This window comes from Enhydra lutris, unplaced genomic scaffold (genome assembly GCF_002288905.1).
Source record: "Enhydra lutris kenyoni isolate GAN:26980312 unplaced genomic scaffold, ASM228890v2 scaffoldscaffold14, whole genome shotgun sequence".
NCBI classification, from domain to species: Eukaryota; Metazoa; Chordata; class Mammalia; order Carnivora; family Mustelidae; genus Enhydra; species Enhydra lutris.
In genome coordinates, this window is record NW_019154098.1 from 777,761 (window position 1) to 800,565 (window position 22,805).

The window sequence follows — 22,805 nt, forward strand, 5'->3', positions numbered from 1 at the left end:
TCCCGCCCACCGCCGCAGCCCTCCTCCACGGGCCCCGCCCCGCCCCGCCCACCGCCCCCGGCCCTCCAGCCTCGGACCCCGCCCCCAGCGTGCCGGAGTCCGCGGCGGGGGCGGGGCTCGGCGTGGGGGCGGGGCCAGAGCCGGGGCTGTGACTTTCCACGCGGGAGAACCGAGAGGGCGGCGGGGCCCGCAGACGGGCGGCCGGCGAACGCAGGGGCTTTAGACGGTGCTCGGACGGTTCCAAGGGTGCTGAGGCGGCGGGAAGGGGGAAAGAGTGCGGGGGGCTGCTGACAGGTCCTGGGGGCTGGCGGGTCCCGAGGGGCGACAGGTCCTGGGAGGACGGATCTGGGATGCTGAGCATCCGCTCCTGGGGTGGGTTTACATCCTGGGGACCCTGGTCCTGAGGGGCTGGCTGGGCTCTTAGGGAGGGGGGGGGGGTCCGGGGGTGAGGGGTGGCGGGCGGTGGGAGAAGGCTCTGAGAGGGAAGGCAGCCCCTGGTTTGGGGGAAGCGCAGGGGCAGGGGTGGCAAGGCCCTTCTGGAGACGGGAACTAGGCCGCTCCCTGCCTCAGGAAGCTTCCAGCAGCCTGCATCCCCCGAGAGAGGACGAGGACGGAGGGGGCAGCAAGCCGTGGGGGCGGGGGTGGCTTTACGTGGAGGAGGAGTGGGGGGAGGGACCAGGTAGAAAGACCCAGCCCCCAGCCCCGCCCCGCAGCCTTTCCCGGCCCTATGGCCTGTCTGGGCCTAAAAACGTCTGTGTGGATCCGCCAGGCCTGACCAGTGGGGCAGAAGCCGCCCCTGTTCTAATCACCTGAGCACTCGCGGGGCCTCATTCCGTCTGACCTCCCTCTGCCCCAACTTCCCATCCATGGTCTGTCCTCCTTCTGCCCCGACTTCCCATCCATGCCGGTTCACCCCAGTGGGGAGGGTGGGAGCGGTGGGAAGAGCCCTGGGGAGCAGGAGGCCTTGCCATCCTAATCCCATCCTGGCTCTTCCTCCCACCTGCAGTGTTCACAGGGCCAAGGCCTGAACCTCTCAGCCCTGTCTGTTCCCTGTGTTCCTGAGGCCACAGCAGCAGTGTCGTGGCCCGCTGCTCCGATGACCCACGCTGCCCTGCTCAGTACGACAAGGGGCGCCTGCTCTGGGAGCCCCTGCTAACCTGTAGCACACCTGCATGCCGGCATGCTTCTCTCCCCATCAGCAGCTCCGTTTCCCCCTGCCGCCTCTCCCGCCCCTGTCCCCAGCGAGTGCTCCTGGGGCAGGTTGGGGCCACTGCCTTTAGGATCCACAGATGTCCCCATTCCCAGAGCTCCCTACACAGCCAGACAGAGGGACCAGGCTCCCCCTCAGTTCCTCCGTCGTGCTCACTGTCTTGGCTCGCAGACAATGCCATTTTTACAGGGAAAATCAAAGCCGTGGTTCTGGAGCGTTCTCTGCCTCCTGCCCTCTTTCTTGTCCAGGGCAGGGGATGAGCCGTCCTCCTCCGCTCTGGGAAGCGCCCCCGTTCTCTTCAGCAATTCCTGTGCCCGTTCTGGCTTCTTCCCGCCTCAGGGTAACAAGCTCCCGTCTCTGTGTCTCTGCCTCGTCTCTCTCTCTCTCTCTCTCTCTCTCTCTCTCTCTCAGCTTGGCTGTGAGACCTGTCCAGCCACCACCCGCCTGGGGCCAGGCCCCTCTGCTCCCATTCCCTCCGGCCGCCTCGCTCTTGCCCGCACGGTGCGGGCCTCTTGTGTCTGTACTGGGGTTTAAGTCTAAGCAGGCTCATTCCCACCGGGTCCTCAGAGGCCCCCCATGTCCTTCGCACGTTTCTTGCCTGACCTCCCCCAACCTGTTACTCTGCTGATGCTCTGTCCCCTCGAAGCTGTGCCTCCGAGACGTTGCACGTTGAGGTTTCTGCTCCATGCCTCTCTCCTGGGCTGGCTCTGCTACCCCTCCCAGCTGGCCTCACCCCTGCTGGGGCTTCAGCCATCAGCTCTCTTGAACCGTCTCCCTCTGGCCCTGCCATCTCCCGGAGAGTCAGATTTGTGGTTGCTCCCAAAGGTGTCCCACGAGTTCCCAGCCGGGTGGTCCCATGCCGCTCAGGGGTACCCACCAGCCCAGGCTGTGTTCGCTTCTGCGGACCTTCTGCGGGGGGTGGGGAGGGCAGAGCTAGGAACCCCTGGGTTTTGGAGGACACAGAGCACAGAAGATCCCCGGAAGAGGAACTGGGGTTTGAGTTCACAAGCACAGATCAAGAACCCCATTCCACGAGGAAGGCAAGTCACAAGGAGTGGACAGGGGAGCGAGCAGAACCAGGATGTGGCCAGAGAAATTCCCGGGAGGCCACGGCGGGGAGCTCCCTGGCCAGGCAAGGGGATGGAGACCTGCAGTCTCAGGGGGTCACAGCCCCTGTCACGCGGCCACCTCTGCCGGAACTCCCTCTTCATCCGTCACGTCCAAGCCCTTTGTTTTCTTGAATAACTCAAGTTGATTTCTTGCCGCTCCTTGTTCCTGCTGTGGCCTCCCACCCGGATGACGGCAAGAGCTCCCAGGCTCCCTGCCTCGCCCTGGTCTCCTTCGGGTCCCTTTCCCACCGCGGCCGAAGCACAGACGCAGCCACTCTGCCAGGAGCTGCCGGGCACTGCTGCCTCCAGGAGCCTGGTCCCCGTTGTCCTTGCTCATCTGACCTCTGCTGACCCTGCTACGCGTTCACCTTCACGGCCCTGCCAGCCCTGCGCTCACGGGTACAACCACACAGACCCTCATACGGGACACACACTCACACTCACACGCGGGCACACACTCACACTCACTCGCGGGCTCACACTCGCTCGCGGGCACACACACTCATGCTCACTCGTGGTACACACACTCTCATGGGCACACACACTCACTTGTGGGTAGACACACTCGCAGGCACACACGCACACTCACGGGCACACACGCACACTCACGCAGCCTGGGCTTTAACCATGCTCTGGTTTCACACTTGCGCAGACCCCTGGCCCTGCCATTTGCGTGAGCTGCCGCTAGTCCTGGAGGGCCCTCCTGTCGCGTGGGGCTCGCCCTCCCAACCCCCTAAGCTGGGACCGTCAGGAGGTGGTCCAAGGGTTCTTTTAAGAATCAAGCTCTAGGGGTCCCTGGGGGGCTCAGTGGCTTAAGGCCTCTGCTTTCTGCTCGGGTTGTGATCCCGGGGTCCTGGGATCGAGGCCCGCATCCGGCTATCTGTTCGGCGGGGAGCCTGCTTCTCCCTCTCTCTCTGCCTGCCTCTCTGCCTACTTGTGATCTCTGTCAAATAAATAAATAAAATCTTAAAAAAAAAAGAAGCTCTAGGCTTACTTTTTTCTTAAACTTTGGGGTTTCTTATATTTTGCTCCTCCCCTTGCCTTTACTTTGTCAGCCTGTCGTGCCATCATTGCAGGGACGCCTCTGAAAAGAGCGGGAAGACAGCTGGAGGGCAGGGAAGCCGGTGGGAAGGGGTCCGAGGTGGCAGGCTTCAAGGGGAAGGGGAAGGGGCTCGGAGCCGGAAGGTGGGCTGTCGGGGCAGGAGTGCACACCCGACGGGGTCTAGCGTCCCAGTGGAGGGGCCAGGTCTTGGTCAGAAACACTGTGGTTTCGGACTGAGCTGAGTGCAGGGTCGCCGGGGCTCCCCGTGAAGGGAGCTGCACTTCTGGTGTGGTGGGCGAGAGTGGCGGGTGGGCAGCGGGTGGAGGGCAGGCCTGGGCCAGCCTGGGAGCGCTGGGCACTGAGGGGATGCGGGGTCGGACGCCCCGGCCGCGGGTGCTCTCAGGACGCAGAAGGAGGGGGGTTATCAGTCCCGAAGTCCATGCAGAGGTGTAGAAGGATGTGGCACTTGGGAAGCCACCCGTGACCTTTCTAGAACCACTACCACTGAGTGTCGGGGTCCACCGCCGGGCTCCAGAGGCCTCGTCGGCAGAGACGGCGGAAGAGCCGAGTCCTCCTCTCAGGGAACGAGGGCGGTTCCAGGCCTGCCTGGGGCCACAGGGGCCAGAAACAGGAACAGAGGGCACATGGGGGATGCTGCAGGGAGGGGAGCATGTGGTGTCACAGCTGCAGGACTCTGTCACCGGCTCAGCGCCCTGTGTCACCTTCGCTGATGTGCTGTCAGCTGCGGACTCCTACGGCCGCACCCTGGGCGGTGGCCACTGCCAGAATCTCCCTCTGTTATCTTCAGCCCCGGCTTACGCCCTTCCCACAGCCCCTGTTCCTATCATGGCCCCCAGCTGCTCAGTGTTCCCTGGGAGCCGTCCTGGCTCGGTCCCGACACGCACCCCGTGGCTTCTCTGCCTCTTCCCTGTCACCCCCGCCTGGAGAGGTTCTGCGGCTCCAGGGCTCGGTCACATACTCATGGCTCCCAGACCTCAGCTCCAGTCCTGGACTCTGACTCTGGCCCCTGGACTTGGGCCGTCATTTGCCTCCCGGCCACCCCTGGGCACAGAGGAATGGGGAGGGCGGAGGGCAAGGGAGGTCGATGGGGGTGGCGTAGTGGACCCACTAGTGTAGCACATTTGAATTCCAGAGCTGGGACACTCACAGTCTTTGGGGCTGCTTGGAAGTCCGGTGGAGCGGGGAGGAGTGGCGGGGCTCTGACCACGGACCATTGGGGTAGGTGGCACTTCCATCCCTGTGGCCCTGCGTGCGCGCTGCCCTCCCTCCCCTTCTAGGGCCTGCTGTCCCAGCCCGGTGTCACTGTCTGTGCCCTCTCTCCGGGGCTTCCCGAGACCCCGCCTGCCCCCTCTCCATCTTACAGTTTCCCCGGCGTTGAGGGGGGCTGGCCGCCGCCTCGCCGAGCCCCGAGCTGAACCCGCTGATGCCCAGGCCGCCTGCTTGGGTCTTGATGGCCGACTTGAGCTCGTGGTTCTCCCGAATGAGCTGCACCAGCTTCTTGAGCTCCTGGTTCTCCCTCACCAGCCTCTCGATCTGGTGCCGAAGCCCCTCATAATTGGTGAGTAGAGACATGCCCCGGGGCGGCGGGACAGGTGCCACCCGAGGGAGGGCGCCACGCCTGGAGGCTGCCCAGGGCCCCGGGCCTTGCCCGGGTTGGAGGAGGCCGCCAGACTTTGCAAGTTACAAGGCGGGCCCAGTGGGCTCTGGGTATTGTGAGGTCAGAGGCTGTGCCCTCCTCCTTGCCCCTGCTCTCCACGCCTCTGGGCTGTGCCCTGGTCCTGCCCTATCTGGAATGCATGGACCCTTCCTCTGTCGGACCACCTTCGCCCTGCCGGCGCCTGCTCTGTCCAGCTTCCTGCAGCCCAGCAAGCTCATCTCTCTCTCCAGCCTCCCCTGCGGCCATGTCATCCCCGCGGCACCCCACCCCCACCCTGCTGTGCCCGGAGCTGCCAGGGCGGGTGTGAGACTGGGGGTTGGGCACCTCCCCAGCAGCCAGCAGCGGGCCCAAGTGCATGGCAGGATCGGTGACCAGGGCAGAAATCTAGAAGGAAAGCTCATCTTCCACCTTCCTGGCCAGGGGGCCCTTTCCTGGGAGGTTGGGCTCGCCTGGGTTAAGCCTGTCAGCCTTCTCCTGGGGACATTCTACCTTGGATACCTGGACAGTGGCCAGACTTTCTTCCAACCCTAGTGCTCAAAGCCTTTGACTGCTGGCCCAGGGGCTCCCTTGTCCCAGCATCTGGCACCCTATAGCTTAGACTTGCCAGTTCTGGTGACTCAGGCTCCCCTAGTCCAAGCCCCCTGTGGCAGCCCTCTGCACCCCCACCCCTGTTCTCTGACTTCCTGAATTTTCCAGACTGTGGGCCTTAGAGCGCCCACGACGTGCCCCTCATCAGACTGTCAGGTTCCGAGAATTCGGACCTGTGTGTCTGCGCCGCGCCCCTCGTTAAGAGCTGTCGACAGGGAGATCTTGGCAGGCCTGACCTTGGCAGTCCGGTGAGGCGGAGTCCCAGGCATCACCCCGGGCTCAGAGAGGACAGCGAGGCCCAGGTCAAAGTCGAGGGTGCGCTCCTGACAGGCAGGTGCGGGTGAGGACGGGTTTGTAGCATTCCATTGGGACCTCACAATGGGGGCCGCCCCCACCCTCCTCCGAGGCCCTAGACCCTAATCCTGGCCCTGGGGGCCGGCCCGCGGCTCTTCACCCCTCTCTGCTGTTTACAGGCCCTTCTCCTGTGTGAGAAAACGCGCTCCCACGGCCTTCTGGTCACCTGGACCACCCAGCGTGGCCTGCCTGTGGGGCTCCCTGGGGTTAGTACATCTGGGCCGGTTGAACTGAGCAGTGCGGGTGGGTGCGCACGTTCTCGTCACACACTGGCTCAGACATTGCTGTGGAAGTATTTTGTAGAGGGATTAACACCTACAGTTGTGGATTATAAATCAAGGTCGTCACCTTCAATCACGGGGGGACCTCGTCTCAGCAGGTGAAGGCTTTCAGAGCAGAAAGCCAGGGTTTTCCAGGGAAGGAGGTGGTGGCCTCAGGGCTGTCCTGGAGACCAGCCTGAGTGTCCAGGCTGCTGGCCTGGGATATGAGCAATGGTAAGGTTCCGTTCCTTAAAATAAATGTCTCCACGCGCAAGAAATCTGACTAATGTGCCCTGTGGGTACCAGGGCGTCTGTCCTCGGCATCCCGGCTCTCGAGCCGTGGCCGCGTGGCCACACTGCGTTAGAGTCACGATGTGTCACACTGGGAGTGAAATAAAACATTTAAAAACTAGAACAGGAAAAAAAGAAATCGGGCATTTAGCGCTGGTTGTGTCCAGGCACCGTCTGTGCCCTGTGGCCCCGGCCCAGCATAGGGAGCAGCTGGACATGGGGTCACTGTGCGGGCCGGGGGGAGCCTAGCGGCGGCTTCCAGCGGGTTAGCTCTGAGCAGCACCCCCAGGTGGATGCCGGTGGAGGAGCTGGTTGGGGGGTGGCCGGGTGGGGAGGGCTCTCGGGCCTGCAGGGCAGGCCTCCCCGGAAGGACCTGCTGGTGGAACCCGAGAGGAAGGGGTGGTAGGGACAGGCCCCGAGTGTGGCCCTCAAGGTCCTCTCCATCCTGAGGGCCATTGCGCAGTCCAGGAAGGTGACACGGGGATGGCCTGGTGGGGAAGAGCTGCCGGGCAGGAAGGGGTCACTGTGGTCACCCAAGCAGCCGCGGGCGGTGCCGTGGAGGTGGGGAGAGCTGAGCAAAGTTTAGTGGCCACGGGTCCAGACGGAGGGACCTGTGGTGTGTGCAAAAGCAGGGACGGCCTCCAGGCTTCTGGTGAGAGCAGGGCTGCTGGTGGTACCAGCGCGGCGGGGAGGAAGCGGAGCTCGGGCAAAGGTCTTGCAACAGGCTTGGGTGTGTGGGGTTGAGGCCGGCCGGCCCCCAGCCTTCCCGGACTGCGGCCCCACCCTGGTCCTGGGCTTCCAGCCTCTGCCCTAAGCCTCTCCCCCCGGTACTGCTGGGCTGAGCGAGACAATCCTGGGTAGTCAGCAGTGTCCCGGTGTCGATGGGATCCGTGTCTGTGGGAACATTTGGAGCATAAGGCAGGTTTGGTTGGTTTATGTGCAAATATGTCCCAGAGAAATGTGGAAACAGCAAAAATCACCTGTGCTGAACACACGGCAAACGCTCTGTCCTCCAACTCCTGCCGCGCCCCGGGCCCCAGCCATGCCGGGCCGTGTCATGCCCATGTCACAACTTCCCCAACTCCAGCCGCAAGCCCATGCCCTCCTCCCACGGTGCTGGTCTTCCAGTAAACACCACTCCCCGGTGTCTGCAACATGCCCCCCCCCCCCCCCGCTTTTTAGGCCCCCCCCGTCGGTGGCTGATGAAGGGCTGGTGGTCCACCCTTCAACCCGAGTTTCTCACCAGTCTTTGGGTTTTCTTGGCTGTTCACCCCTCCTCTGGCTGCATGGCTCTGGCAGTCCCTTAACAGCCACAAGCCGTGGATTCCTCCCCTGTGCCACAGTCCTCCCCTCTACCTCCCCGTCTGCCCCTCTGCCCAGCCACCTGTGACCTGGGCCTGTCCCAGCCCTGTGCAGATGTGCACAAAACCCTAGGCACACACACAGGGGCACCTGAAGGAGAATGAAATCCTGAGGAGAGGGGCCTGCACCGGTGGCGGCAGGGGGAGGGAGCAGGCCTGGGTGGGAGGGGCGAGGGGCTCCGAAGTCTGGAGGAAGGATGGAGGGGCACAGAGGCCAGGACCTTCCAAGGGGCATGGTGGCGGGGGGCGGGCAGGCAGGCAGACGGACAAGGGCAGACAGTGGACAGATATTTGGAGACGCTGCTAGAAAGGGCACCCCCAGGAGGCCACCCTTGGTCAGATACTGGTGGGAGCTGGGGTCCCCTCCAGTTTCCCGGGTCCCCTCTCAGCTACTTCTCAGGCCAAGCTCCGTACTGAGCAGCTTGAGTGTCGAGAGCTGGGGACACACATCCTCAGCTCACTGTGGTCAGGGGACGGCGTGGTGGCCGGTGAACACATGGGAGCGAGGCCTGGGCCAGAGGGGGACTTGGCCACAGTCCCCTGCTCAGACTAGCACCAGCCAGGCTGTTCTCGGAGGGCTTGATGCTGGGAGCGACGTCCATCCGTCGGTGTTTGTCTGGTTCAAGACTGGAGATGGGGTGGCTAGTGACCGAGAGGCTGGGGCTCCCTGGGAGGTGATGTGGGTCTCAACCAGGATAGTGGCGCTGTGAGTCGGAAGTGGAAAACCACCGTCTTCTTTCACACAAGGTAAAAAACGTTCTGGAAGATCGGCGGCTGTGAGCAAGTCACCTGTGGGAGGCTGCTTCGTCTCCTCCGGGGTCGCAGACCCTCCGAGGGGTCTCCCGGCTCCCGCAGGTACCCCCCAGTGGGCCCGGCAGTGCCGCCTGCTCTGTTCCTCGCAAGGCGGCACAGCGAGTGCCGCATGTGCTGAGCGCCAGTCTCGTGCCCTATGTCATCTGGGCACCGAGGTGGCCATGGTCGTACCCCACGAGCTACGGAAAATTACAGTGGAGTTGGACAGACGGACGAATGCACAGGAGCCACCACGCGGTGGGTGAGGCCTATGAGGGAGGGGGCCTGGCTGCTGGGGGTCAGGGGAACCTTCCAGGGGCATGACTTCTCACCACCCCATCCCGGTTAAAGGAATGTTAGGTGGGCCTCTGAGGGGGACCGTGCCAGGACCCAGAGTGGAGGGAGTGAGGCGTGGTGAGCACACGCAGTGGGGGCAGGTAGGAGGCCGGTGGGGGTGGCAACAGAGGCCTTGGGGACCCCTCACAACGTGGACCTCCTCCCGAGTGGTGAGTGCCGAGGGCTGTGGCGGGGCCGTGGCTGTTACCAGGGGGCCACACTGGCAAGGTTGTGCTGGCTCTTCCCGTCTCGCAAGGACTTGGGGTCAGGGTGGAGACTGCACGGTCCTGCCACGCGTAGACGGGGGAGTGTCGCCGCTGAGAAACACCAAACCTTCCGCGGGCCGCCAGCAGTCGTTCCGTTTCCAGCGTTTGTGTCACCTCCCCGAGACCTTTTCAGTTGAGCTGCCGTGGTGGGGAGCAGGGTCGGGCGAGCCTTCCTTCTACGCGAGCACCGTCTCGAGGGCAGGCGCAGGGGCTGTTCAGAGGCTTGGCTGCCGGGACGGCCACCCTGGGAGCCCTCAGCGCGCCCGTGGGAGGACATGCCCGAGGGTCGAGCTCGGGAAGCCTCGGAGCAGGATTCTGGGTCGTAGAAGCTTCGCAAGAGAGCTTGATGGACCGACGGACCCGCTTCCCGGCCGCAGGGATGCCGCCGCCGGGTATCTTCCCCGACACTTGCTGTCGTCACATGCGTTGGTTTCTTCCAATTGAGCGGATGTCCCCTGGGGTCTCATCGCGCGCCAGATGTCAGTCAGTCCATCAACGAACGTCTGTGCCAGGCCCTGCCTGGGCTTGCTTTCCCTGGAGAACTGAGGGGCGGCGCATGGCCATTTCGGCTTCCTCTCCGGTGGCGCACCCGTCGCGGTGTCCGCTGAGGGGTCTTCACCCGCAGAACACCCAGGCTCAGCCATGAGGTAACTGAGAGCTTGTCGCCTGCTCACGGGGCCGGAGATGGAGCCCGCGGTAGCTTTTCTGAAGGAGCCTCGGAGCCAGCCAGTGGATGTGCCCAGACCCGCAGGGCAGCTCACGCGCGAGGCGCTGAGGTCCACACTGGGCGGGGTGACAGGTGCCTGGTCCCCAAAACTCCCGCCTCCCGGGAGTCACCGTGTCCTGGGACAGCTCCACACCCATGGCTTCCAGGTCTTCCACTCGCAGGGAGCCCAGCTCCGGCATCCTCTCGGCCTTCAGAGCCGCGCAGTTCCTCCCAGCCCATGCGTTCACGGCTGCCACGGCCACGCTGCCTGGTTAGGCCCTGGCACCCTGCCTCCGTGCAGCCGCCCCAGGAGCGCAGCCGGACGGTCAGCCGACGGTCCGACTCTCAAGCTGAAGAAAGGGCTTTGTTCATCTTTTGCCCACATTCCTATTTTATTATTATTTTTTTACAGTCATTTATTTTTTATTTTTTTAGAGATTTTATTTTGGTCACCTGGGGTGCTCAGTTGGGCAACTGCCTTCAGCTCAGGTCATGATCCCAGAGTCCCAGAATCGAATCCCGCATCGGCTCCCTGCTTGGCAGGGAGGCTGCTTCTCCTTCTGACCCTCCCTCTTCTCATGCTCTCTGTCTCTCATTCTCCCTCTCAAATAAAGAAATAAAATCATAAAAAATTAAAAAATAAAAAAGATTTTATTTTATTCTTAAAAGATTTTATTCATTTATTTAAGAGAGAGACAGAGAGAGAGCATGAGAAGAGGGAGGGTCAGAGGCAGAGGGAGAAACAGACTCCCCACTGAGCAGGGAGCCTGACATGGGGCTCGATTCCAGGACCCTGAGATCATGACTGGAGCCGAAGGCAGACGCTTATCTGACTGAGCCACAAGGGCATCCTCCAAAAGATTTTATTTTATTTTTTTTAAGATTTTATTTCTTTATTTGACAGACAGATCACAAGTAGGCAGAGAGGCAGACAGAGAGAGGGGGAAGCAGGCTCCCCGCTGAGCAGAGAGCCCGATGCGGGGCTCGATCCCAGGACCCCGAGATTATGACCCGAGCCGAAGGCAGAGGTGTAACCCCATGAGCCACCCAGGTGCCCCAAGATTTTATTTTTAAGTAATTTCCACACCCAGCATCCAATCCCATCCAATGGGACTCGAACTCACAACCCCGAGATCAAGAATTACTGAGCCAGCCAGCCACCCCCTTCACATTCATATTTTTTCTAAAGATTTTATTTATTTATTTGTCAGAGAGAGAGAGGGAGAGAGAGCGAGCACAGGCAGACAGAGAGGCAGGCAGAGGGAGAGGGAGAAGCAGGCTCCCCGCCGAGCAAGGAGCCCGATGTGGGACTCGATCCCAGGACGCTGGGATCATGACCTGAGCCGAAGGCAGCTGCTTAACCAACTGAGCCACCCAGGCGTCCCCACATTCATATTTTAAAAGTCACCTTTAGGGGCACCTGCATGGCTTAGTCAGTGAAGTTCGGCTCAGGTCATGGTCCCAGGGTCCTGGGATGGAGCCCTGCATCGGGCTCCCTGCTCAGCAGGAGGTCTGTTTCCCCCTCTCCCTCTGCCACTCCCCCTGCCTGCGTTCTTCTCTCGCCACATCTCTTTGTCAAATAAATAAATAGAATCTTTTAAAAAAAGTCACCTTTATTGAGGTATAATTTTTATGCAATAAAATGTATCCAATTTAAGTGAACAATTTGAGTTTTTCTTTTTAAAGATTATTTATTTTAGAGAGAGCCAGCAAGGAGGGGCAGAGGTAGAGGGAGAAGGGACGTCAAGCAGACTGGGGTCTGCGCAGGGAGCCTGACCTGGGGCTGGATCTCACCATCCCGCACTTCGTGAGCTGTCACGGTCGTGCGCACACGTGACCGCTGCTGCAGCAACGTCTAAACATCCCCGTCACCCTGAGAGTTTCCGTATGACGCTCTCCAGTGAGCCCACCTCCACCTGTGGTCCCAACGGTCTTTTCTGTATCATCGTGTATGTATTTCTGCACATGTGTCCGTTAGTGTCTGGCTTCTTCCGCTCAGCGTGGTGGTTTAGAGACCCACTCACGTGGCGTGTGTAGGGATTGTGCTGCTTTTCATGGCCAAGTAGGGCTCCCTCCACAGCCATCACGGCTGGCTTCTCCGTTCACCTGCTCGTGGGCGTTTCAGTCATGTCCAAGTCTGGCGATTACGAATAAAGCAGCTATGAGCAACTGTGTTCCAGTCTTTGGATGAAAACCTCGGAGTGGCTTTGCAGGGTCCTGTGGTAAGTATCTGTTTAACGTTACAGGAAACTGCCCAGTTTTCCCAAATGGCTGTACCATCGCGCTCTTCCGTCAGCAGCCCTGAGTCCTCTCCGGTGCTTGTTATTGTAAATCTTTCCGTTTTCGTTTTTCTAGTGAACGTGGACTGGCATTAATTGTACTTTCATTTGCATTTCCTTGATGACAAATGACGTTGAAAATATTCCTGTGTGGGGCGCCTGGGTGGCTCAATAGGTCAAGGGTCCGCCTTTAGCGCAGGTCGTGACCCCAGACGGGGCTCCCCGCCCAATGCGGAGCCTGCTTGTGCTCTCTCTCAAATGAACAAAATCTTAAAAAAAAAAAAAGAAAAAGAAAACAAAACGTTCACATGTGTTTATTGGCCATTTGTGTATCTTTTTTTACAGGGTTCCTAAAGTCTTTCGACGATTTTTGAAACTACAGTTAAGCATCTTCTAATTATGAAACTGTAGAAGCACCTCTGTGGTCTGGACACAAGCCTTTGTCAAACATGTGTATTGCGAGTATTTCCTCCGAGTTGCGCTTACCTTTTCATTTCCTTAGCGGTGTCTTTTATTTTTTTCTTAGATTTTATTTATTTATTTATTTGACAGAGAGAGAGAGAGATCACAAGTAGAGAGAGAGGAGGAAGCAAGCTCCCCGCTGAGCAGAGAGCCTGACACAGGGCTCGATCCCAGGACCCTGAGATCATGACCTGAGCTGAAGGCAGAGGCTTAACCCACTGAGCCACCCAGGCGCCCCAGCGGTGTCTTTTAAAGAACGAAAGCTCTGAAGTTTATCAAAGGTTTTTTTTAGTGGTTCATGTTTGTTGTGTCTTAGCTGAGAAATCTGCTTCCTCTAGGGTCTTGACGATATCACCTAAGTCTTCACCTAAAGTTTTTGTAAATCTGCCTTTTACATTTAGGTCTAGGATCTGTTTCAAGTTAATTTTGTGTGTGATATGAGGTACGGGCCAAGGTTCTTTCTTTTTCTTTAATCGTGGTACCCAGTTTCCCATTCCCATCTGTTTAAAAAATGTGTGCATAAGTTTAGTTCCAGATTCCACGCTCTGTTCTGCTGACCCGCGTGTTCCTCCGTATGTTTATTGTCACTTTACGGTAAGTCGTGAAATCAGGTGGTGTGGGTTCTCCAACTTTGTTATTTTCTTTTCAAAATTGTTTTGCATTTTCTATATCTTTTGTATTTCCATATACGTTTTAAGATGTTTGTCAAGTTCTACGGTAAAGCCTGCTGGGATTTTGATTGGTATTGTTGAATTTCTATATCAATTTGGAGAGAATTGATGCCTTGATGTTATTAAGGCTTCTGATCCATGAACATGGTACATCTCTTTGTTTAGGGCTCTCTCCACCTGTGCCATCAGGACAGTCACTACCGATCTTCCTGCCTTTACTCAAACCACTCCCAGGCGCTTCCCTGGAGGATAGCAGACTCTGGAGCTGCCCATCCTCGGGTTTCCACACCAGGCCTTGACCACTCAAGACTCTCCGTGTGTCCTCTTTCTTCCACTTGGTTTCCCCTGACCTGCCTCCATGCATTCTCCTGGGCTTTGAGTTTTGCTGTCCACACTCCTGAGATGATTTCCCGCTAGCACTAAGGCTGAGCCGAGGTCCTGAAGTCTTAACACTCTGTCCCTGGCTCTGGGACATGAAGCTCATTCACTGACTCCACAGTTGACACCTATGGTGTGCCTGGCCCTGGATGGGGTGCTGGCCTGGGTGTTCTGCAAGTAGGTGTCCTGGGCCAGCCTCCCAGCATGACTCTATGCAGCACAGCCATGTTCCTTGGCAAGGAGTGTGATGGAGGTGTGCACGCTTCGTGTCTTTTCATCTTGAAAACGAGGATGGATGTGACGATGGCCTATGGAGATAGACATTTTGGTTGAAGAAAACATTAGCCGCCTTTGGCCTCAGTATAGTTAGTAGCCATTTCGGTGCCCTCTGGTGGAAGCCCACTGAGCCCACTGGGCCGGGCTTACCTCTCACTGCGGTAAGGGGACCCCTGGCGATGGGCAGATCATGATGGGCAGGCGACGGGGGTGGCAGGACTGGTGCTAGAAAGGACCTGTGAGGAGGCTGGGCTCACTTGGGTGAATTGGGGAAGGCTGAGGAAGCAGGGCTTTACTCTGGATCACATGCTGGCAGGAATGCGCCTGGGTGTCTCAACACCTCTTTTTTGGAAGGAGGACAGGCCAGAGGCAGGAAAGCTGTCAGTAAGCCGACCGTGCACCGTGGGTCTCCTACGCCTGGACGATGCTGTGTCTTGTCTGTGTCCATATGTGGTCACGGAGGGGAATTGTTTCTGTCTTGACCCACCCCAGACCTTCTCCTGTGACACTGATGTGGCATGGAATTGTTTGTCACCTGACCAGGAGGCCACCAGCGCCTGGGTCTGCGCGCCGGGCCAGCTCCTGCAGCGCGAGGGCTTTGCGCAGAGGAGCAGACCCGCCCCCCAGGTTGGAGGCTGCTTCCTTCCTCACCTGGAAAAGCAACAGCGCTTCACCCCCAGCTGCTCCCCAAGCCCACACGAGAGCCTTCTCCACGCGGCTCCACAGGTCCGGTCACAAGCTGCCTCTCCTTCTCTAACCTGGGTGGGATGTGCAGTTAGTGGAAATGCCCCAACAGGGATGCGTGGGGTGGGGGGGCGCAGGCGGTTAGGTGTCCGAGTCTTGGTTTCAGCTCAGGTCATCATCTCAGGGTCGTGGGATCAAGCCTCGTCTAGGCCTCCATGCTCAGCAAGGAGTCTGCCTGAGACTGTCTCTCCCCACCCTTCCCAGCATGCTCTCTCTCTCTCAAACAAAATAAATAAATTACAAAAAAAAAAGAAAGAAAGAAAGAAAGAAAAAAAGAAAGAAAGAGAGAAAAGAGATGTGGTGCTGGCCTTGCCCCGAGGCTAGCCTGGTCCCTCTGTGGCGCCCCCGGCCGCCTCCTGATGCTGCAGCCCCAGGCCCATAGCTGCTCCGACTCCCCTCTTCCGCACATCTCCATGATTCCTTCCCCACTCGCCTCACCTGTTCACACCCCACACCGTCTCCTGGACATACTGTTGCTGGGTTCACCTGCCAGAGTCCCCTTTACCTACAGGGCCTCGGCTCTGTGCGGCCCTGGCCTTCCCTCTGGCGGCAGACACCTCTTCTCCCCGTCCCCTGGCCTGTCGGCCCTCGCCACGCCCCTGCACCAACGTCCGGACCCTGGCCATCCCCAGGGAGCCTCCTCCAGGGTTGGCTTAGCCGAGAGGCCATGTTCTTGGAGCCTCTCGAGGAAACGGTCCTTGCGTGTGGCACTCACGACATTCCTAGCTTCCCCGCCATGACCATGTTCCCCCTCAGCATGTCGGCACTCTGGGCTCTTTCCAGTGCGGATCCTTGGTGGGTCTGTGAGCTGACCCCGACCAGATGCTGGCATGCCTAGGCCACAGTCCAGGCAGGGAGTCTTGGGCAGGGAGCTGTCCCTGCTCGAGGAGCCAGCCGCCAAGGGGAGGGGAGAGGAGGGGAGCTGCATTGCTTGCCTCGTGCTTAGCATGTGGACACAGCTAAGGGAGACGGTGCAGCAGCAGCCATGGGGCAAGGCGAGGTGGACTCCAGGAAGGGCCCAGGGGTGCGTGCATCCCTGCCTTGGGCAGTGGGGCTTGCCTGGGTCTCAGGCGGTGCAAGGTCAGGCCTGGGCGTTGAGCGGCTAGGGGACAGTGGGAGGCCAGCTAAGCAGCCAGTGGGCAGATGGCAGGCCCATGGGCCAGGCCAAGAATGTGCAGTTCCTCCACCAGCAACTCTTCGAGGGTTTGAAGCAGACGGGGTGGGGGTGATCTGCGTTTGGAAATAGACCTAGCAGGAGGGGGCCGGTGGGTGTGAGTGGACAGGTGAGCACGAGGCAGCCTTCTGGGGGGGGGGCAGGGAGGAGAGACCGTGGATGGAGAAGACACGTCAGCAGCAGGTTTGCGGGGAGAATGGACGGTGGGCAGAGGACACAGCGGAGGTGCCGGCAGACCTCGGCAGGGACGTTGGCTCCTGGGGTGTGAGTCCCTTCGGAGATACTGGGGTCATAGGCCAGTTATAGGGTTGGGTTAATGGGTGGGGTGGGGGGGTGGGAGGGCAAGGGGTCCCGTGAGAGGGTTCTCAAGCTTCAGGAGGTGGGGGTCCTGCGGGGGAAGGCCGCAGAGAACCAAGGGCAGGGAGGTCCCCTGACAGAGCTGGACCCCAGACAATGCAGGGGCCCCTCTGCGGGGAGGACAAGGGTATGGACAGCCGGCTGACCTCTGGCTGGCCTCTGAATGCAGCCCCTAGAGCCCGGCTGGGGGAGGCAGCAGGAGGGGAGGGCATGTAGAAGAGGGGACCGAGGTGAGGCTGGGGGAAGGTGCTAGAGGCAGGCTGAGAGGGCCAAGCCCTCGGAGTCTGTCCAGCTTCCCCCAAGAGGCTCCAGTCTGCAGCTCCTCATGGGGAGCACAGAGCGATCTGCAGGGCCTTGTCTGAGCCAGGCCCAGGGGGCACGTCAGGTGCCCACTGATGGGCAGAGCTGGGGGAAGTCTGCTCTGGAGCCAGTCAGTCACCTACGCTGTCCCCAGACCCAGGGGACCCGTAAGACCCTTCGTCATGCTGTGTGGTTCCCAGGAGCGAGTGGCAAAGTCAGGCCGTTCACCACCCTGCAAACCCGGCACCACACTTAAGCTCCGGAGGCCTCGGGTCCCTGTCCTCGGGTCCCTGTCCCTGTCCTTGTGGGGTACCTCAGACAGAGTTCAGGAAGGTGACAGGAAGGGCAGTGCACTGTGCACTCCCTGTCCTTGACCTCCCTTCCTAGCAGGCTCACCTGCTCCTGCTCCCTTTACCCTGGCGATGCCCCGCAGGCTCCTCCCCACCCCCAGAAAATGCGGCCAGGAAAGGGATCACAACGTGGAGAGCACAAGGTCCCATTTATTGGAATTTTAAAGACAGCAAGACGAGAGGAAGGTCTCCCTCCCCCCTGAAATAGCCTCATCCTCTCTGCCCTCAGGACTCCGCAGGGGGACAAGGCCCTCAGTCCTCAGGGCCCCCAGAGGGCAGCACTCCAGGGCGGGGGAGGGGTGGGGGAAGGGGAACCCTAGGCCAGGCTGGGGTGGGGGGGGCTGGAACAGGAAGGGAGACGTGCACCCTCACCTCTTGGCTCGCCCCCTCTCCCCTGGGACCTGGTGTGGTCCCCAGACCCTGGGGCGGGCTTGCAGACGGCTCATGCAACGGTGAGTGAGCAGGCGGTGGCCTGGGAACCCGGCCCCACTGCCCTGGGCGGGGCCGGAGGGCAAGAAGGGGCCATGCTGGCCACGGCAGGTCCACACAGGAGAATCTGCAGTTACACGTGGGAGGGTCGGAGAGGGGCCCCTTGGTCCCGGGCTGTGGCCGGCGGGAGGTGGGGGCGCGAGGGGAGGAGGTATGACGGCGCTGCCCCATCAGGGCCAGGACCCAGGCCAGCCACGCCGCCTGAGTGGGGCCCCAAGCTCCAGCTACTCCTTGGCGCGGCCAATGATGGTGAGAATGTAGAGGAAGATGTTGATGATGTCGGTGTAGAGGTTCAGCGCAGCAAACACGTACTCCTCGGGGCTCAGGGACAGCTGCTTGTTCCCCAGCAGCAGCTGGGTGTCCACAGCCAGGAACTGGAGGGGCGGGCGGGCCGGTGAGGGACACGCCCCTGCCTCGGCCTAGGTGCCTCTCCGGCTCACCCCTTGCTCCCACCCCCAGCACTCACACAGGTGAAGAGCAGGGCGCCCAGCGAGGCGTACACAATCTCCAGGATGCGGTTGCGGATGAAGATGCAGAGAATGGCGAAGGCGACCAGCACCACCAGACTCACCAGCAGCACGCCCATGCACGACGTGAAGTCGTAGCGGGTCTGCGGGCACGGGGGGGGGACAGGGGTCTGGGTGCCGGCCCGGAAGGCGTCTGGGCCCACGGGGCCAGCAGCCCGGCCTTCAAGGGCCCCTCACCTGCATGGAGAAGATGACCACCGTGAAGCAGACGGTCGTCGTGATGCCCACGGCCATGATGACCGCCTCGGTGTTGTAGAAGCTGGCGATCATGCCCACCATGTAGGACAGGCTGACGGTCAGGATCGACTGTGGGGACACAGAGCCTCGTGTGGGGGCAGCGGCTCCCCACCCCTGCCCCGCCCCATCCCCACCCTCCTGTGGCTGCAAAGAGTGGGGGCAGCAGGTGAGGATGCTGGGGGAGGGGGCAGGCCGGGGGCTGGGGTTACCAGGGCAATGAGGTTCCAGGGATGCTTGCGCCGGAAGTCTCCACAGCAGCTGAGGACGATGAGGGAGATGAAGAAGACAGCATAGGACACATAGTAGGTCCACACGTTCTCCCGGACGAAGCCCTTCACCTTCCCGACAAAGGTGAACACAGCCACAGTGGACAGCGTCACAGACAGCTGTAGGGTCAGCACCAGGAACACCTAGGGTGGGAGCCAGCTCAGAGCCCTGCCCTGCAGAGCCTCCGCGTCTCCCCCCTCCCCCGCCCCGAGCCTCCTTCGCCCACCTTGCGGATGAAGGCCTGGCGGATGCTCTTGTCATCCCAGTTGGTGGCGGGGAAGTCCTGGTTGTCGTAGTAGGACGGGGGGCCCTCTTCATGGTAGTTTCCATGCTGAGGTGCTGAGGAGCAGGGTGGGCTGGGTCAGCAGCTCAAGTGGGCACCTGGAGCCCCTGCCCCTCCCCCCAAAGCTTCTCCCCTCGTACTCACAGCCAGGGTCCGGTACTGGGAAGGCCTGTGGTTGTCCATAGGGGTTGGGGGGAAAGGGGCTCTGTGGATATGGCCCCTGAGGGTAGCCCCCTTGAGGGTAGGGGCCCTGGGGGTAACCCCCTTGGGGGTAGGGGCCCTGCGGGTAGCCCCCTTGGGGGTAGGAGCTGGGGCCCTGGGGGTAACCTGGCTGGCCATATGGAGAAGGCTGAAAGGGGGCTTGTGGGTAAGGGGCTCCAGGGTAGGGAGGCATGGAGGGCTGGGGTCCCCCAGGATATCCAGGATTTGGGGGAGGATAGCTGTCCCCAGACACCAAGAAACTCTTTTCGTGGGGCATGGCCTCAGATTCTGTGGTCTCCCCCTAGAGGAGAGAGAGAGAGAAGTCAGCCCCGCAGTGACAAGTCCCCGGAAGCAGCCACCACTGCCCCGCCCCACCTGCTGCAGGGAACCAGGACACAAAGGGGGGCATTCATGACTTTTGCCCCCAGGGCCATTGGCAACCCGCGAGCAGAAGGACCACAAAGCCATGGAGGAGTCGTTGGCAGGGCGTGGGGCTTTGGAAGAGGCCGTTCTAAGACGACCCCAAAAGTGGAGGAGGGAACAGACAAGAGGATGACTTCGCCAGCTCCGCGATTTTTGGTTTTGGTTGTTTCTTAGGAGCAAATGGGGGAGGTTTGTGACCGCGGCGGCGTCTCCCAGGTCAGAGCTCAGGCCGGGTCGGGGCTGGGGGCGCGGTCAGGGAGGTGTGGAGGTGTGCCCGGACCCTCCCCTTCGCCACCCTCCCCTTAAGCAGCTTTAAGGGGCCAGAGCCGGCGGCTATTTCTATCCCAGGAAATCCCCAGGCCATCTGTGAGCAGCGAGAGACCTGACCCTTGTCCAAAAGCAGGCCGGACTGTCCCTCGCTCCCAAGGTGGGGGGCAGCAGGCCTGGATCGGCTGTCGGGGCGCCTGCCAGGAGGGCACGCCAGGAACAGCGGGGTGCGGGGGCGTGTGGGGGATGGAAGCGACCAGAGGGCGTGCGGGGGAACAAAGCGGGCGAGACGGCGAGGCGGGTGGGGGCGGCGGCCACGGAACCCGCACCGAGGGCCGATGGGTCCCGCTGCCCGGTCAGGGGGCGCTCGGGACGCGGGTCTCGTCGCTGCCGCCCCCGCCCCCCGCCCCCCACCCCGCCGGCCCGCCGCCCGCCCGCCGCCCGCCGCCGCGCCGGGCCCAAGCGGGCCGGGCGCCCCGGCGGGACCTACCGACTGACCCACCGCGACGCCGCTCGGCTGCGCAGGGCCCGCGCGGGGGCGGCCGGCCCAGAGGCCGAGCGGGTAGCCACGCCGCTGCGCTCGGGCCAGGGACTCACCACTCGCGGGGCGGCTCCGGAACGGTGCGCACGGTGTCCGGTGCGCGACCGCGCGGTCTATGGCCGCTGCGCCCGCACCCACACCCGCACCCGCTCCGCGGCCGGCTTGGCTGGGCCTGCGCCTGCGGCTCCGGAGACGCTGCGGGGCCTTGTGACGGGGCGGGGCCTGGGCGGGGGCAGGGCCTGGGCGGGGCCTGGGCGGGGCCTGCGGCTGCGGAGACGCTGCGAGGCCTTGTGTCGGGGCGGGGCCTGGGCGGTGGGGCGGGGCCTGGGGGCGGCGGGGCGGGGCGGGGCGGGGCGGGGCGGGGCGGGGCGGGGAGGCGGAGGAGCGGGGCTGCGGGCCGGGGCGGGGAGGCGGAGGAGCGGGGCTGCGGGCCGGGGCGGGGAGGCGGAGGAGCGGGGCTGCGGGCCGGGGCTCCACCGGGAGCTCCGGGCTTCTCGCGGTTGGGTCCTACCCGCTGTAGCCGCCGTGCTGGCTCCTTTCCGATCCCCAGGCCGGCGCCCGGCGTCCCGCACTGTCCGCCGAAGTGCAGGCTTGGGCCGCGGGGGCTGAAGACCCTGGAGGCAGAGACCCGGCCTGGCCGCTTGGGTTCGGGGAGCTGGAAGTGCATTCCGGAGCCTGGGACGCGCTGCCCGAGACTCCAGGCCGCGCTGGTCTTCAAACCCCGCTTTCCCTCTTCTCTCGCCCTTTCGTGCGGGCTCTCCCAAACCCGCGGGCCTTCTCCTCTGAGCGCCCCCCGCTTCCGCAGTCACTGAGACCACACTAGACCTTCTATGTCTTCGGTCCTCACCGCATCCTCGCGGCCGGTGAAGGTGGCCTTCTCAGCCCCGCGTCATCACCGGGGCCGCAGGTCAAGTCAGCTTCTTCCCGGGGCTCCTGCAGTGCTGCTGGGGCCCGTGGACTGTCGCAGCCCGGTTGGTTTGGGCCGCAGTGCCTGGGGGCCCTGTTCGTGGCCTTCCCCAGACCCGCAGTGGTTCGGAGAATGCTCCGTCCTGGGCCCATGGCGCACTGGCCCACCGTGCAAGACCAGGGGTAGCTGGTGAAGCCCTGAGCTCTGACTCGGCTCGTGCTGGTGTTACAGACTTGCCCCTCACGGCCGGTTCCCAGCAGCCACCAGTGTGACAGCTGATCCACAAAAATCCCGGAAAACGTAGCCCCCTGGTCTCGGTGGGACCTGCTCTGGCACAGGCTGGGAGGCTGGCCCTCAGCTACAGGTTGGGGTGTGAGACACGCCTGAGACAGTGTGCGAAAGGTGATCTGCTCTAGGACAAGAGAAGACAGGGACAGGCAGGGTGTAGAACAGGAAGCCCACGCAATTTACGGGGTTTAGAAACGACAACTATGAAGTGGAGGTCGGGGCCTTGGATGGGGCCCAAGCAAGTCAAAGGTCCTTAGGGACTTTTTTTTTTTTTTTAGATTTTATTTATTTAGGGCCCCTGGGTGGCTCAGTGGGTTAAAGCCTCTGCCTTCGGCTCAGGTCATGGTCTCAGGGTCCTGGGATCGAGCCCCGCATCGGGCTCTCTGCTCAGCGGGGAACCTGCTTCCTCCTCTCTCTGCCTGCCTCTCTGCCTACTTGTGATTGATCTCTGTCTGTCAAATAAATAAATTTTAAAAATCTTTAAAAAAAGATTTTATTTATTTATTTGACAGAGAGACACAGGGAGAGAGGAAACATAAGCAGGGGGAGTGGGAGAGGGAGAAGCAGGCTTCCCGCTGAGCAGGGAGCCCAATGGGGGGCTCCATCCCAGGACCCTGAGATCATGACCTGAGCTAAAGGCAGACATTTAATCATCTGAGCCCTCCATGTGCTCCAATCCTTAGGGACTTTAGGTTCAAGTTAAATCTACCAAGAAGAGTGTGGTGAGGGGAGCCATGGGGGTGGTAGCCGGGGGCTCTGAGAGGCCCATCCCTGCAGAGGGACAGGACCATGCTTGGGTGTTGAGGGGGGGAGTGTCTGTTACTCTACGGAAAGAGGCTGGAGCTGGCTGAGCAGGGGCGAGTGCAGGGAGGGTGGGGACAGAGAGGGGATTGGGACCTGGTCAGGCCAAGCCTGGCAGGGCCCCCAAAGGACTTTGGCTTTTACTGAGTGATTCTGGCTTTTCCCACGGCCCAAGCTGGAGCTGTGGGCGCCACTTCACAAGGCTCCGCTGCCCTCTGTTGAGGATGGACAGTGGGGTGGGGTGGGGTGGGCGTGTCAGAGGGAGACGAAGACAAAAGGCTAGTGCAGTGATCCAGGGGGGAGACGAGGGAGGCTCAGGCCAGGGTGCCGGGGGTGCAGCCCGAGTGCGGGCTCCCCAGGTCCCCTGCACGAGCCGCAGGGGCGGGCGGAGGGGTCAGTGAGAGGTGGGAAGTGGGCAGCAGCCGTGGGAATGAATCTGGGAGGCTGGAGGCAGATGACCAAAGGGGGGGCGGTCGGTAGCAAGAGCGCAGGTGGACCCTAAAGGTGCAGCCGCGGGGAGGCACCGCACCGCCCTGGGTCCTGTCTGCGCCTCCCTTTCCCCTTCTGTGATGAGAACCTGCTCAGCAGCA

The 22,805-nt window shown here is 61.6% G+C and overlaps 2 protein-coding genes across 4 annotated transcripts in view; both read right to left on the bottom strand.

Annotated features, from left to right (window-relative positions):
* The window catches only part of LOC111146600 (spermatogenesis and centriole associated 1), a 19,788-nt gene extending 14,834 nt beyond the window's left edge, over window positions 1–4,954 (bottom strand). The window contains exon 1 of the mRNA XM_022502223.1: window positions 4,744–4,954. Coding sequence (XP_022357931.1) covers window positions 4,744–4,954 — 211 coding nt within the window. The remainder of the gene's footprint in view (window positions 1–4,743) is intronic.
* A 12,160-nt stretch (window positions 4,955–17,114) lies between these two features.
* LOC111146595 (glutamate ionotropic receptor NMDA type subunit associated protein 1) lies at window positions 17,115–20,406 on the bottom strand. 3 transcript variants are annotated; one of them, XM_022502215.1, is made up of 7 exons: window positions 20,276–20,406; window positions 18,932–19,289; window positions 18,731–18,843; window positions 18,447–18,647; window positions 18,178–18,306; window positions 17,940–18,083; window positions 17,115–17,847 (listed from the first exon to the last, which is right to left on the bottom strand). In XM_022502215.1, the coding sequence occupies exons 2-7, from the start codon at window positions 19,263–19,265 to the stop codon at window positions 17,698–17,700; spliced, it is 1,071 nt and encodes a 356-aa protein (XP_022357923.1). In that variant the 5' UTR covers window positions 19,266–19,289; window positions 20,276–20,406; the 3' UTR covers window positions 17,115–17,697. The 3 variants fall into 3 exon arrangements, with proteins under 3 accessions (XP_022357923.1, XP_022357924.1, XP_022357925.1); XM_022502216.1 differs by lacking the exon at window positions 20,276–20,406 and adding an exon at window positions 20,169–20,233; XM_022502217.1 differs by lacking the exon at window positions 20,276–20,406 and adding an exon at window positions 19,794–20,057.
* Window positions 20,407–22,805: the final 2,399 nt, after the last annotated feature.

Coding starts and splice junctions, on each gene's coding strand:
- LOC111146595 (XM_022502215.1), bottom strand. CDS start 19,265: ATGCCCCACGAAAAGAGTTTCTTGGTGTCTGGGGACAGCTATCCTCCC. Junction 18,844..18,931: donor CCCAGTACCGGACCCTGGCT/GTGAGTACGAGG, acceptor CCTGCTCCTCAG/CACCTCAGCATGGAAACTAC. Junction 18,648..18,730: donor GCCAGGCCTTCATCCGCAAG/GTGGGCGAAGGA, acceptor CTCCCACCCTAG/GTGTTCCTGGTGCTGACCCT.